The 13,256-nt window shown below is 51.6% G+C and overlaps 1 protein-coding gene across 2 annotated transcripts; it reads right to left on the bottom strand.

The window, feature by feature from the left end:
* Positions 1-4,336: 4,336 nt before the first annotated feature.
* On the bottom strand, positions 4,337-9,087 carry LOC115335219 (apoptosis facilitator Bcl-2-like protein 14). 2 transcript variants are annotated; one of them, XM_041119968.1, is made up of 6 exons: positions 8,690-9,087; positions 7,008-7,729; positions 6,153-6,287; positions 5,708-5,769; positions 5,167-5,430; positions 4,337-4,790 (listed from the first exon to the last, which is right to left on the bottom strand). In XM_041119968.1, exons 1-6 carry the CDS (start codon positions 8,719-8,721, stop codon positions 4,743-4,745), a joined length of 1,263 nt encoding a protein of 420 aa, XP_040975902.1. In that variant the 5' UTR covers positions 8,722-9,087; the 3' UTR covers positions 4,337-4,742. The 2 variants fall into 2 exon arrangements, with proteins under 2 accessions (XP_040975902.1, XP_040975903.1); XM_041119969.1 differs by having other exon boundaries at positions 4,337-4,787; positions 8,690-9,086.
* Between the last annotated feature and the right edge of the window lie 4,169 nt (positions 9,088-13,256).

Here is a 13,256-nt window from a genome sequence, read left to right as displayed (position 1 = left end):
CCGCTCCAGCACTGTGCTCTGTAAGGCCCCAGAAGGATGCCCACAGCAGCACCGTGTTCCCCAAATCTGGGGTTACTGAACCAAAATCAAACTGCCTTCAGGCTGCCTTCATTGGCTGGGTGATAGTTAATAAACAAGGAGAAATTCAGTAGATTTCTAGTGTCTTTTCAGCCTTAATAACCTAATGCTGCTGCCAACTTGCAAAATAAAAATTGCCATCTTAAACAGATGTATTTTTTAAATATTACTAAATACTGTGTTGCTTATGTTGTCCAAATGCATACAGCATGCACACTATATAATGAATATTACATATGTTGTTACATTCAAGGTTGTATATACATACAGAACATAGGCATCTATATAGTAACAGACAGGCTGAAGGAGACAGCTTTCATTCCCCGTGTTGGTGCACCAGCCCGGCCAGGACAGTACGAGAAATTAGAGGACAGTCCCAGCATCCTGATGCAACCTTTGCAGTGCTGTTTCACCCCAAATTTTCATACGTTTTTCCTTGGCCTCTCCAGGCATCGCTGGGTCCCCACAACAAGAATCATGTCCTGTGCGATACCTGGGGGCAGAGACCCCCCACCTTGATGTGCAAAATGTCACTGGGTTGAAGTTTCCAGCAACCCTGGGTTGCTGCCCATCAGCAGGTGACCATTGCCTGCAAACCCCCCCAGATAAATGTCACTCGGCATGGCCAAGGCTGTCCTCAGCGGCTGCTGCCTGGACAACAGGACAAGCAGGAGCAAGTTGGCAGCTCAAAGATATATCAAAACGAGATCTCGGCTATCCCGGAGGTGAACGACTGCTTGAATTAGGGCATTCGCATGTGACCACGTCCTGCTGTAGATAAACAGCCTTGCTGCATTTGGTCTTCTCATTTCTTGTCTTTCCATTTGATGTTGGTTTTACATTATGCCCTCATTGGGTGAGTCTCCAACATGTTCGAGCCTCTCCATCAGCCCTCTGGTGATACCCGAGCTGTGTGATTCATGCCACTGTCTCCTCCAGCCCTTGGGAAAGCAAATGCCTTCATTTAAAGAACTTTCTTCCAGCACTGGCAAACATCTGCAGGTAGAAGAAGGGCAAAAGGTATCATCTCTCACTGCGACTGATCTGAACACGCAAGTGCATTGGAAGTGCATGAGTGTTTGCATGCTGGAAGAAATTGTTTCCATGTTCTCTGTGCAGTAACTCTGCCAATTATGGGCATCAGGCCCCTGGGGATTTCAACAGGCATTGCATGGAAGAGGCATAGGATGCTCCTGCTTCGCTCAGCACTTGTACCTCCTCAGGCGAGCCCAGCCCCAGCTGCCAAGCTTCAGGAAAGTTCTAAACAATCCCATGGGACCTGTGGGAACATGTTTCTCTATCCAGTGCACGGCACAAGGACAGTTTCCCCATAGGAGCTGGATTTGCTACAAAATGTGGTGCTCCAGAAGCACTTTGTGAGTGCAAACCCCAGCCAAGCTGAGCTGGGAGATGTTCTCCCCCCAGGCTCTCCTTCGGGCATCTTGTAATAGTTTCTTCCCTTGCAGCTGCCACGAAGTAACGTATTTAATGGGATTTTCCATTCCCAGAGCCAGATGATGAAGGACAGTGCGGTGGCCACGAAAAAGCCATTATCCCTCCAAGAAGACAAGTGAGTAGCTCCATGGGGAGGTGCACGGTGAATGCGAGAAGGTCCCTAAGAAGGAGAAAGCCCAGCAAACAGCACAGCTCCACGCCGAGGCAGGGCCAGCCCCAGGAGAGGGGCAGGGGAGGCAAGGCAGGACAGACAAGAGGACGAGTGTCCATGCACAGGGAAGGACGGGAGATGCCCGATCTGGCAAGAGGAGGGCAGCACCCCAAAAGCCAGTAGCTCAGACCCGCGAGGACTTCACGGCATGCCCAGACACCCTGGGCTCCCCTTGGGATCCTCAAAGCCCAGGAGAAGCTGGGCTTTGGGGACACACCTTGGGTGTCTGCCAGCCAAGAGGGTGCACAGCCACATCACAGCATTTCCCACAAATCGCTCTGTCCTGTAATGAATTACGGGGGGCTTCTCAAGGCAGCGGGGGGTTGCAAAATCTGCCCTGCACCCTCATCTGCTGCCAACACCGATGCCCCGGGACAGCATCCCAGGAGACAGCATCCTCCCTGGCCCGGTGCCACAGTCCCGTGAGATGAAACCTTGTCATCATCCTCTTAGTGACAGCGAATTTTGCATTAATTGGCTCATTAAGTGCCAGGCTGATTTTCTAAGCCACCCTCCCCCACCTGGCACTTGGCAAAGCAGGATTAGCGGGGACTAATGACTTTAGAGACGCAAGATCCCAGAAGCAGCCTGAGATGCTTTCAGGAGAAGGCCCCCCGACTCACCCTGAGCACTGGGCGGGCAGGGGGCTGTGCGGGGCACCGGGCTGCTTTTTGCCCAGGCAGGATCAGTGCCCAGATGGCTGGTGTCTGTGATCCCAGGGATTTTCAGGGGAGGTGATTGCTTTAGCTGTTTGAAGCCACAGCAGGGCGTTTAGGGAAGGATGAAGGTAATACCAAGAGTTGGAAACCGATCAAAACCCCAGGGTTAATAACTTGCCCTTCTTTAATACCTTCTGAATATCTTCAGTGGCCACAGGAAATCAGGGTCTCAATTTTATAACTAAGAGATTAAACCAAGATGCTGGAGTTGCTCACAAGAAGGGACCTGGGCTCCGGGAGCCGCCAGCCCTGGGGTGCTGCACTAACGGCAGCCGTGGCTGCTCCCATCCTCATCCCACTGTGCCGCGCTGGGGCAGCATCCCTGCTTTGAGTTGGGTTATTCAGGACCAGGAGCCCGTTGTGCAAAGGGCTGTGCAGGTTTTGCGCCTTGTTTCGCCAACACCGCTGCCCCAATGGGTGGGGAAAGGTCCAGCGATCACAGAAGGAGGATATTTGATTCAGCCATGGTATTGGGAAGAGCGCAGAAGGAAATGGGAGAGATGAGTTGTTTTTCTCACCGGTGTTTTGCCTGGCAGACACATCCCATGTGCCGAGGGAAGATGATGTCCTCCAGGAAGTCAGCAAGGAGACAAAATCCTTTTCTGCTCCATGCAAATCCCAACCCACACCTGGCACTGCATGAGCTCACATGCAAAACAAATAGGAACATCGCATGATCCTCCCGCCAGGTGCCCACCATGTCCCCAACACCAGCTCGCCCTGCCCCGGTCACAGCCCCAGCACAGTCCCCTGGGCTCCAGGCAGGGGACAGGAATCTCATGATGGGTGCAAACGGACAAGAGCAGTTTCGGTTTCTCCTGCAGTAGAAGTCTCCCAGCGTGGTTCCCGGCCAAAAGGAAGCACGGTGCTGGCGCTGTGCTTGTTGCTGGCACCACCAGGCAGAAACCAGGAGTGGGATTTTTTGCGATGTTTTCACAGTCCTAATTACCCTGGGCCAAATTAGACAGAGCCCCTGCAAGGTATTCCACTCCTTGGGGCTTTTCGGCAGCCGGTGATTCAACCCTTTGTGTCTCTATCAAACATTTCCTCAAAGGCTTTGCAAACAGGGGATGTTGATCTGCGTGGGGAAGGGTTGCTTCCTTCTTACGAGGGCTCTACTTCCTCACTTTATTTTACTTCAGGTTTTTAAAGGACTGAAAAGATCAGATCCTCCAGGAGAGGAGGTTCTGGGCAGACACGGGCTGTCACTGGTGGCCCACAGGGGACCATCACCCCATGCATGGCACTGACCCAGACCCACAAGGTTTGTTTGCCACCATCATCACCTTCAACCCATTAGATCATCCCACCTCTTGCCCACTGCAAGCCCCAAAATGTTGTCCTCTTCACCCCAGGCTGGGTCCAACCCTGGTAAGGGAGATGCTCCTGCTGGTGCCACCAAGCTGAGCGCTGGCAATCCCCCCCCAGCCCCGAGCTGCCTTAATCCATGTCCCTACTTAGGGGTCTGGGCAAAGATTAGCTGGGAACATTCCCAGTGATTAGGCTTTAATCGCTTTGACATTTCACATCTTCTTAGACCTCATAGGTGAGACCCCAGCAGCTGTAAATCCCCTCAGTCCTCGAGGGAGTGACAGCGAGGGCAGCTCCTGTGCCACTCGGGAACAAGGTTTACCCAGTTCTTGGTGTCAGATCAAGCTGCTTTGGCTAATAAATCTCCTGCTGGATAGGGAACAGCTATAAATAGTAAAAAATGGCAGGACCACACCATGTATCTGCTGTAAGACTCCCTTTGTGCCACTTGGCATCTGGCTTGAAAGGAGCAGCCCACAACAGCTGTAGCAAAGCAAATGTTATTCTATGTATAACGGCTGCACACATCACCCATTAGACAAGCCTGACTGTCATTTAGGGACCAATTTATTTGAGTTTTAGGGTTTTTTTCCTGAACTGGACACTTGGCTGGCAGCAAGAATTATGTTGTACATTCACAGATATGCATAGAAAAGCAGGTAAATGAATACACATACACAAATACAAACAAACCATGAGGTTCAACACATGCACTTGGTGACAGCTAAAATGCAAATACAGGGTGAAATTTGGGCTTTGTTTGATTTACAGACTCTTTGCCCCCAGCCTGGTGGGTTTTAAGCATTTCATGCTGCTGTGGCTACCGCTGTCGTTTTCCTTAGAAGATTTTAAATCCACAGCTCAGAAAATCACCCCACATCCAGGTCACCAACAGGGACTGTCCCCCCCATCAGTAAATCTGCATCCTTGGGTTCCCAGGCACCGCAGGCCCTTCGGAGCAGCCGATGTCAGTCCGGGCTCTCACAGTTGTCTGTGGTAAACTTTTCTCTGTTCTGCTGAGACAGAAGAAAACATCCGTGAGGTCCCTTCCCAAACTGAGCTGGTGTTACTGGTTTTCTAGATGGGTTTAGGAGGCAGTTTTCCCCGAGGAAAGCTGTGCTTACAGCAGGTTGGAGCAATGCCGTGCACTACGGGCCATGTCCCGGCTGCAAAGCAAGTCCTGCTCCTTGTGTGTGCGTGGGCCATGCTCATGTTGGAGGAAGGCAAAGGCAGCCCAAACAGCACGGAGCAAGATCCAGTACACGGTCTCCCCCCCCCGGTATAAACCAGCATGACTGCTACCCACCCAGGTCCGTTGATCACCCTAAAATTAGACCACTTGCCCTAACTTGCTGCTGGAACCTCAGCCCCAGATGCTGTCCTCCTCCCTACCTGGAGAATTTTGCCGTAGGACAAGGGTGCAAATGAATCTTCCAGGTAGCGGGTGCCGAAGCCCATGATCCTGTTCACTGCCTGGTTGCAGATGCCTGCCACCTTGGCGGTGAGGTGCACTGTGAAGGCAAACTGGATCTCTTGGGGGTTGGCATCGGGTCTGCTGGCTGTCATTTCCTTGCGGACGTAGGCATCAGCCAAGTTCTTGAAGGAGTTGTAGGATATGTCTCTGAAGAACATCTGTAGCCGTGCATCCTCCTTCACCTGGTTAAGAAGCAAGTGAATGCATGTTACGAGTGAGTAACGCAGTGTGTCATCCTTGTGTTGATGCCTGCACTCCACGCTAGGACTGCAGTTGAGGGAGGACAGACAGACAGCCATGATCACACCCAGTCATGGAATTAAAAGATGCCATTTCCTTGATTTCACTGAGCATTTCCCCGCACCAGGAAAATTGATGGTGTTGCTGTATTTTAGAGTAGTACAGAGCTTGGCCCAAATTCCCTCGACCCCATCCAGCTGACCACAGCTCTCCTCTCACCTGCCTGTCCAGCTCATCTCCTGCACTCTGGAGCAGGGCAACGATTCTCCTGATGGCTTCATCTGCAGAGAGATATCCCACATTATCTCCAGCCGTTTCTCCAAGCCTCACACCCAGATGCTCTGTTTACTCCCCAGGAAAAATTCCCTGAGCGATGTTTATCCACCTCCATTCCTCCAAAACCCATTTCAGCCTATTGCCAAGTGCCTTGTTATACTCAGCCAGGAAAAACACCCTCCTGCCTTTGAATTTCTTTCTCCCCAGATCAAGCCCTGATGCTGAAAATCTCCCCCAAAGTCTTCATATGACAGTTTGGGTCACGTAAACCCCTGGGTTAGGATCGAAGCAGGGTTTGGGTCCCATGCAGGCTCCGCATGGGGACAAGTCTCGTGCACATGTTTTCTATACGTGCCAGCGATGAATCGCTTGCAAGGGCAACACTCACCAACACCGTCGGTGCTGGCCGGCCGTGGTGGCTCCCCACATGCATGTGCTCTGCTCCCCTGGCTCTCACTGCCCTGCACGATCAACCCGATCTCTTCCGAGACTTGTGCATAGTAACCGTCGGACTGCTCCACGTCTGCTGAAAGAAAAACACATATTCAGAAGCAAGGATTATTTTTTTTTTTTGTTGGCCATTGATTGAAAGGGAAAAGCAGCCGCAGCAGTGACTGCGTCCACGTGGTGCTCGTGCCCACCCCGGATTAGTGCATACCGCCCGTGAATGATGGGGCTGCGCTCTCTGAACCATAACGGAGCGGCTGCAACTCGCCCTGCATCCACCAAAGTTTTGTGGAAATCCCCTCACCGGCTTTTCGGCAGGGGAAGGGCTGGGGCAGGGACGGGGGTGTCCCACGGGCTCTGCCGGCTGCGCTGGCTGCCCGCACCCTTCCCCACAGCAAATCGATCGCAGCTTAACATTGGCCCTAGAGCGGCTTAGGATTTAATCTCAGGTCTCGAATGCAGATTTAAGCTAAACCACCATGTCATTTGTTTGCCAGAGGGGGAAAACCTGTGCTTGGATGGTTACTGCCGAGCAGCTGGCTTGGGGTAACTTGCTGCGCTCACAAGCTGAAGCAATGACGTGTGGTCAAGCACAGGCAGATTGACCCTTTCCTGGGGCAGCAGGTTGAAATTGGAGTCCCCAAAACCTATCCAAACCCCAGAAAGCACTGGGAGGGTGATCCTTAGGTTAGAAACCAGCACTAAACACTATAGCTTTCCCAAAAGAAGCCCAACGGAGGTCCCGTTGGTAGTAGGGTTGGGTTTGGGTCAGGGTTAGGGGTGGTGGGTGTCCCACCTGGCGTGGCGGGCGCCTGGACGTGCCGCAGGGGAAGGCAGCTGGGTCGCTTGGCCCTCGCCCCGGCTGCCATCTCTCCCCGCTCCTCCTCTGTGTGCTTCTTGAAGGAGAAAACCCTCTTGAGGCTGGGTCTTCTCTTTGGAGCTCTGCTCAGCGGCGGGGATGTGCTCAAGTCCCCTCCGAGTCTTTTAGCCCCTTCTGGTTTGGAGCTGTGAGGACCTTTGGCATCTTTCTCCTTTGCTTTTTGTCCTGTGTTTTCCTTCTGGTCCTCAGGGCTCCTCTTGAAGAGGAAATTTAAGAAACTTTTGAACCAGGTGCGTTGGGCTTTGCCCTTGGAAGAGTTTTTTGTGCTTTTCCTCTTGGGCTCCCGCTCCTCTTTAGGGACTTCCGCGGGAGCTTTGCTGTCATCATCCAGAGCCTCATCCAGGTCCAGTGCTTTGGGTCCCTCCTCCTGGTCCTTCTTGGGGCTGAGTTTGGCACACGAATACTTGCAGAAGTCACTTTTTGACCGTTGCAGCCCACCTGACTTCCTCCCTCGCCCTCCAGCTCTCTCCTGAAGCATTTTTTTGGCCACCGGTGAGTTTTCGCAGCAGCTCAGAGAACGCTTGACATAGATCTCCAGCACTTTCTTGGCCCCTTGCCTGTCCAGCGAGAGAATCTTGCCCGATGGCTGCCTCCCCACGTCCCACCGAGGCTTCTCCCCAGCCAGAGCCCACATGTTGCTGCAGAGAAAAACAACAGAAAAACTTTCAGCCTGATTTTTTGCTTTCCTCAGGATGATGCGCAGTCAGGTTGGGCATGATGGAAATCGCCCCCATTTTGGCACCCAAGGGTGCTTTAGGTGTCCGAGACTGTTTATGTTCGCAGTAAATGATCAACCACTTTTATAGTCGTTATCTGAGTGCTCCTTACAGGCTGCACATGCAAGGTTTTACAATGGGCTATAGACACCGCTGATAAAGGAAGTGAAACTGGGGGGAGGGTGGAGACGAGCCGGGCACCTCTCAGAGGGAGAGCCTGATTATCATATAGAGGGTTTAATCCAGCAAGGGTTTCATCCAGATACCGTGGTGCTGTATCTTCCTATTGCAACGTGTTCCCATACTACCATGACAAACTACACGCCAGGAGCACCATCACCCTGATGAATTGCACAACCCAGATTTTTTAGTAATTCCCCACTTGGAGCACCTGGTCCCTGCCTTTCCCATCGCCCTTTTTCTCTACATTTACAAGCAAAATAAAATAGAAGATGCTGCTATTGAAAAACCAGAGAGCTGTGCCTGTGCCTTGTGCTGGCTCTACTTCCAAAATCAATTTCACCCTGCAGAGAATTACACCCAAACCAGACTTTCTCCACCACTGGACAGCACGCAGGAAGCCAACACCAAAATCTGGCACGCTTGGTTATACAAAACCACCCTGGAGCCGGGCATCAGCCTCTGCTCAGTCTGGATGAGCATCATCACAACGCACAAGCACACCCACCCACACCAACTTGGCCTTTCTTTGGATCAAGAAGGCAAGTTTCCTTCATCCAAGCCAACACCAAAGCCACCCGACCACCAGATAATAAATCATTCATCTAGATTTAATCACAGCAAAGCCACAACCCCCATCCTACTTTGCTTGATTCCAGCACGTTGGCCACATCATTCTTTATTTGCTCTTTTGATATTTACCTTTCCATCAGTATTTCTGCCCTTCTGGACATATGTCAAGACAAACTCCTCGGCCACGGGCACTGAGGGTTGTCAGGCTCTCCTGGGAGGTGCCTTTTTATAGCTGAGGCCAGTGACTGACTGAGTTAAGTCCTATTTTTAGCAGCCATTCAGGTAGGAGAGCGGCCAATGCTTCCGCCTGGGATCCCCGATATCACCTCCCTCGTGGTGGAAAACCAGCAGGCGTGAGTTTCGCCGGAGGAGAAAACAATTTCCTTATGACAAATAGCAGCAAAACAGCATAAAAATCACCTGTCACCTGGTGTAAGCACTGGCCTTTGAAACCTGCTATCTAGGCCAGCTGTTTAGCATTTGGTTTTGGTTTGGTTTGGTGTTTTTTTTAATGGGTGTGATACCATGCATGGGCTTTTCTGGGTTGTTTTTGTAAGGAGAAGTCATAACTTTCTCAGATAAATGGGGTTTCAATGCAGCAAGCAGATTGCCCTGCTCACATCCCAGGAGCTTTCGGGAAAGGGGATGTTGGGGGCTGTTGTGGGACGGCAGACACTCTGGGGCGCGGTGCCATCAGGTTTTTGCCTAACACTGAGCATGGCTGAGCTGCAACATCCTTGAAACCCACCCTGGGGTCCTTCAGACAGCCCACGCACCCACCCTAAAACACGAAACAGGACCGGCTTCATGACCCAAATCCTGTGCACCCACATGGCTCCCACTCAGCCTTGCCCAGGGGCAGAGCATCTCCCAGGGTCAAACCCGCAAGACAGATCTGTACATCCCAACACCTACAATCTGCCTCTGGGCCAAACAAATCTTCTTACACCTCTTTTACACCGAAGATCCATTTGGCCCCACAGCCACCCCCTTGCACCCCTGTGCCTGTTACACCCTCCCGCAGGCTGCTGCCCGCCATCCTCATTGCTATTTTGCCATCTGATGGCAATATTTCGCACTGCATCTTGCAGGGACGGTGCTGGACGCGGATGCATTTGCCAGGCAATGGCTGCCGGCACGCAGGATTTGGAAAACCCCTCGGCAAGATTTCCACCTGAGCAGTGCTCCATTTTCTCTAGTTTTCAGGTGGGCTGATGTGCTGCCCAGGTCCCTCCTGGATTAAAACGGTCTTTTCATGATAATGGGTTCAGCTTGCAACTGGAACAGTCCAGGATTATTTTCTTTCTGTTTCTACAAACTTTCTGTGCCATAATTTCCTAAAATTGGGAGAGATCCAGTCCATTTCCCTCCGTTTCTCCTGAGCCTACACTGATGAATCAGAGTCTGGTATTGATTAGGAATTACCTGGCTTTGTTTTCCAGCATCCCCATCTACTGATAAATAATTAAACTGTCCATGAGGAGCTCCACGCTGCTAACTAGCATATGACCACATCCTTTCATAAACAGGTTGATTCCAGTGGGTGAGGAGTTTCACAATCAATTTTGTTGGGTTTTTTTCCTCTGCAACATTCATAAAATGAAAAGGCACATCCACACTGGTGATGAGGCGCAGTTTGGCCACCTCCAGTTTGGAGATCTTGCTACTGGAGATCATCCAAGGCTGAGTCCAAACACCATCCCTGCTCATGGAGAACTTCTCATGATTAAACTGGGAATCAGCTTTGACTTATAGCCACTTGCAGGCTTTTCCTCTTTGTAACAGCATGTCTGGACACAGCCTAAAGATGGGATACCCAAAGTGACTCCAGGAAAAATCTTGACCTGAATTGTGATTCTGGATCCAGACCTTTATCCAAGTTCAGATCCCTCCTGCGATTTGGGACATGCTCAAACCTAATGTGAGAAAGGCATAAGAAAAAGATGTTTGCAAGAGACCTGAAACAAACCAAAAGCCCATTACCAGGGTTGGGGGAAGAGATCTGGATCCAAATTTGTCCACTTTTCTCATCAATACTAGGAGAGAATGAGAAAGCTGGCTGGAAACGCAGTCACGTGGAGGAAGCACACGATGCTGAGGTTGGCATCTTCAGGCCAGTAACATTGGAGGAAAAAGCAGAACTAAAAGCATGGGGACACAGCAGGGGATAACTGGCTTATTTACAGGAACTTGCTCCAGAAGATGGAAAAAAAACAAGGGAGAGGTATTCCTCACACGGAGCTGCGAGGTGTGGAAGGTTACAGTGAGTTCAGGAGAAGGCAGGATTCAAATCACCCAGATTTCCTGGGAACAAAACAGACAGGCCACAGGCTGAGGTTGGACATCAGGAAAAGCCTCCCCTGCAGGAGGGTGGGACAACCTCAAATGGGTGTCCAGAGGGGCTGGGGATCACCATCCTTGGAGAACTTCAAGATTTGGCTAGCCAAAGCCACAGCCAACCCGACTGGCTGTTGGAGGCAGCTGTGTTTTAAGTGGACCACAAAAGTCCGGTCAAGCCAACACCAGCCACCTGGGCACAAAAATATCTGCAGTTTCAGATCTGAACCCCAGCGGGGGTGTTGAGGGCAGCCACTGCTCCCTGCACTGGCCAAGGTTTGGACAGATGGCACAGCCAACACGTGGCCTCAGTGGAAACCTCTCAGCCCAGTTGTACTGTGCCTCTGATCCGAGAGGGTGGTGGGCATCAATTCCCAAAGCAAATCTTCTTTTCCTCCAGCCCCGGAACTGATTTTAGCTGCTTCCCTCAGCAGATGAGCAGTACAAGACAGCAGCGAGCATGCACGGGCATTTGCATTTGCTGCCATGCAACACCCTGCCCCGAACACCACTAGACCTGGGGCTGCTGAAGCATATGGATGATGACCTCCAGGGAAAAAAGCACCCGCAAACCTTTAGGAAAGCCCGCACGTGGCACCCGCTTGCATGCCACCACCCCTGGACTTCAGCCATGGCAAAAGTCACCAACTGCTGTGTGCTCTTCCTCCCCACACCCACGCCAAACACCCCGGCACAAGCGGCGGTTACTCAGCTGTTTACCCAAAGGGATGGGTCCCCGTTCCAGGAAAGTGCAGGTTTACAGCCTTCCTGCCTCTGTTTACTGCAGGGAAAAGAGACACATCGCCCTGGGAAGGACACAAGGGCTTCCTGGGAGCATGGAAAGAGGTCATCATTGCAACCCATCCTTGCAAAGGTGCCCTTTGATTTTCACCCTCCGAGATCCCTCCGGAGCCCCAGCGGCACGGCATGGCATAAGGAGGGTTGAGTGCTTTTGGCAGCTTCCCAACCGGGAGAGGAAATCCCCGTCCAAGTCCAGCGGGATCCTTAGTCATCGCAGGAAAAACAGGTGAAGAGAGAGCATCTCGCACGCTCCCTGTGAGCAGGGCACAAGTACCAGGGTGACCAACTGTCACCTGCTCCAACAAAACAAAGCCGGCTAGAGAAGTGGTGGGATGCTCAGGAGTCATCAGAGCTGTTTCCATGACAAGAAAGCAGGGGGATGTCTTGTTAGGAGGTGGCCAGGAAAAATGCACCCACAGGTGTATATCCCAGGGGCGACGCAGGGCCAGGATGGGATAGTTGCCAAAGAAGGAGGTCTGCTTTCCCACCAAAGCTGTCTCTCAGGGCTGTGCAGGACCTACACTGACTCTCCGCTGGATTTCACGCCAAGAAAGATCTGGCTTTAGTCTTCTCTGTGACAAAAAGCACCCTTCGTGGAAGGAAGGATGAGGTCTGGGTGCTTCACTGCACCTCCCCGATACGGTGCATCGCCAGGCTGCAGCTTGGCTGGGTGCTGAGTAACCTCCAGCCCCCTCTCCTAGCAGAGATTTTGACCTCCCTTCCTAGCTAGGACCTCCCAAAGGCTGTAACACTATGCTCGTTTACCCCGCAAGCTTCTCATTTCCTTCTCCTCCACCACTTGACTCATCAAGCACTTGTATTTTGCCAACGAGCTGGTGATTTCTGGAAGTGAAACTTCTCAGCCAGCGTTTCCGGAGAGGTTGTACTGTTGACATTTTGCCAGCCAGGCACCATGTGTCCCACCACCACCGTCTCTTGCTGGCTACAGCCCACCAGCATCTCCAGGCTCCAATTAATGGACGCAAAGTAGTTTTGGAGGAGCAACACTAGTTACGGCAAAAGGGACTGTAGTTTCAGGTTGGCAACAACCAGTTTTGGTGGAAACCTCAGTCACCAACACTTGCCAGAGTTTTTCACAAGACTGACAGTTCCCAGACCCATTCACAGCATTGCTGCCCCAAAAGCAGTGCCAATGCAGCTCAGGCTTGGGAAAGGGTCCAGAGCAAAAATATGAGGCAGCAGGATAATTTCTGCTGTGGTACAAAGGAGGAGTTGGAAGGAACTCAGCCACGAAACATGATGCTGCTGCTTCACGACCTGTATCCATGCTTGTCCATGTAGCTACAAAACACCATGTGTTTGCACTGCGTTCACCCATCAGCTGCTGAGCAGCTTGGACTGTTGCACTCTGGTTTAGGGACGGCTGAGCTTGGGGACAAGATCTGGGTGCCCACACGAGCTGGTTTGAAATGAGGAAGGCTTGGATTGCCCAGTTTCAGAACTTCAACCAGCAAGAAGTGGGATTTTCAACCTTACACAGTCATGAGCCTATTTCGTCAATGAAAAGTAATCTGAAAACATTAGTGGATATTTTCAG

This window comes from Aquila chrysaetos, chromosome 24 (assembly GCF_900496995.4).
Source record: "Aquila chrysaetos chrysaetos chromosome 24, bAquChr1.4, whole genome shotgun sequence".
Taxonomy (NCBI): Eukaryota; Metazoa; Chordata; class Aves; order Accipitriformes; family Accipitridae; genus Aquila; species Aquila chrysaetos.
Note: the sequence above shows the minus strand (reverse complement) of the source record. Positions and strands in the feature narration are given on the sequence as shown.

Coding starts and splice junctions, on each gene's coding strand:
- LOC115335219 (XM_041119968.1), bottom strand. CDS start 8,721: ATGTCCAGAAGGGCAGAAATACTGATGGAAAG. Junction 6,288..7,007: donor CCAGGCGCCCGCCACGCCAG/GTGGGACACCCA, acceptor TTCTTTCAGCAG/ACGTGGAGCAGTCCGACGGT. Junction 5,770..6,152: donor GGCCAGCACCGACGGTGTTG/GTGAGTGTTGCC, acceptor ATCTCTCTGCAG/ATGAAGCCATCAGGAGAATC.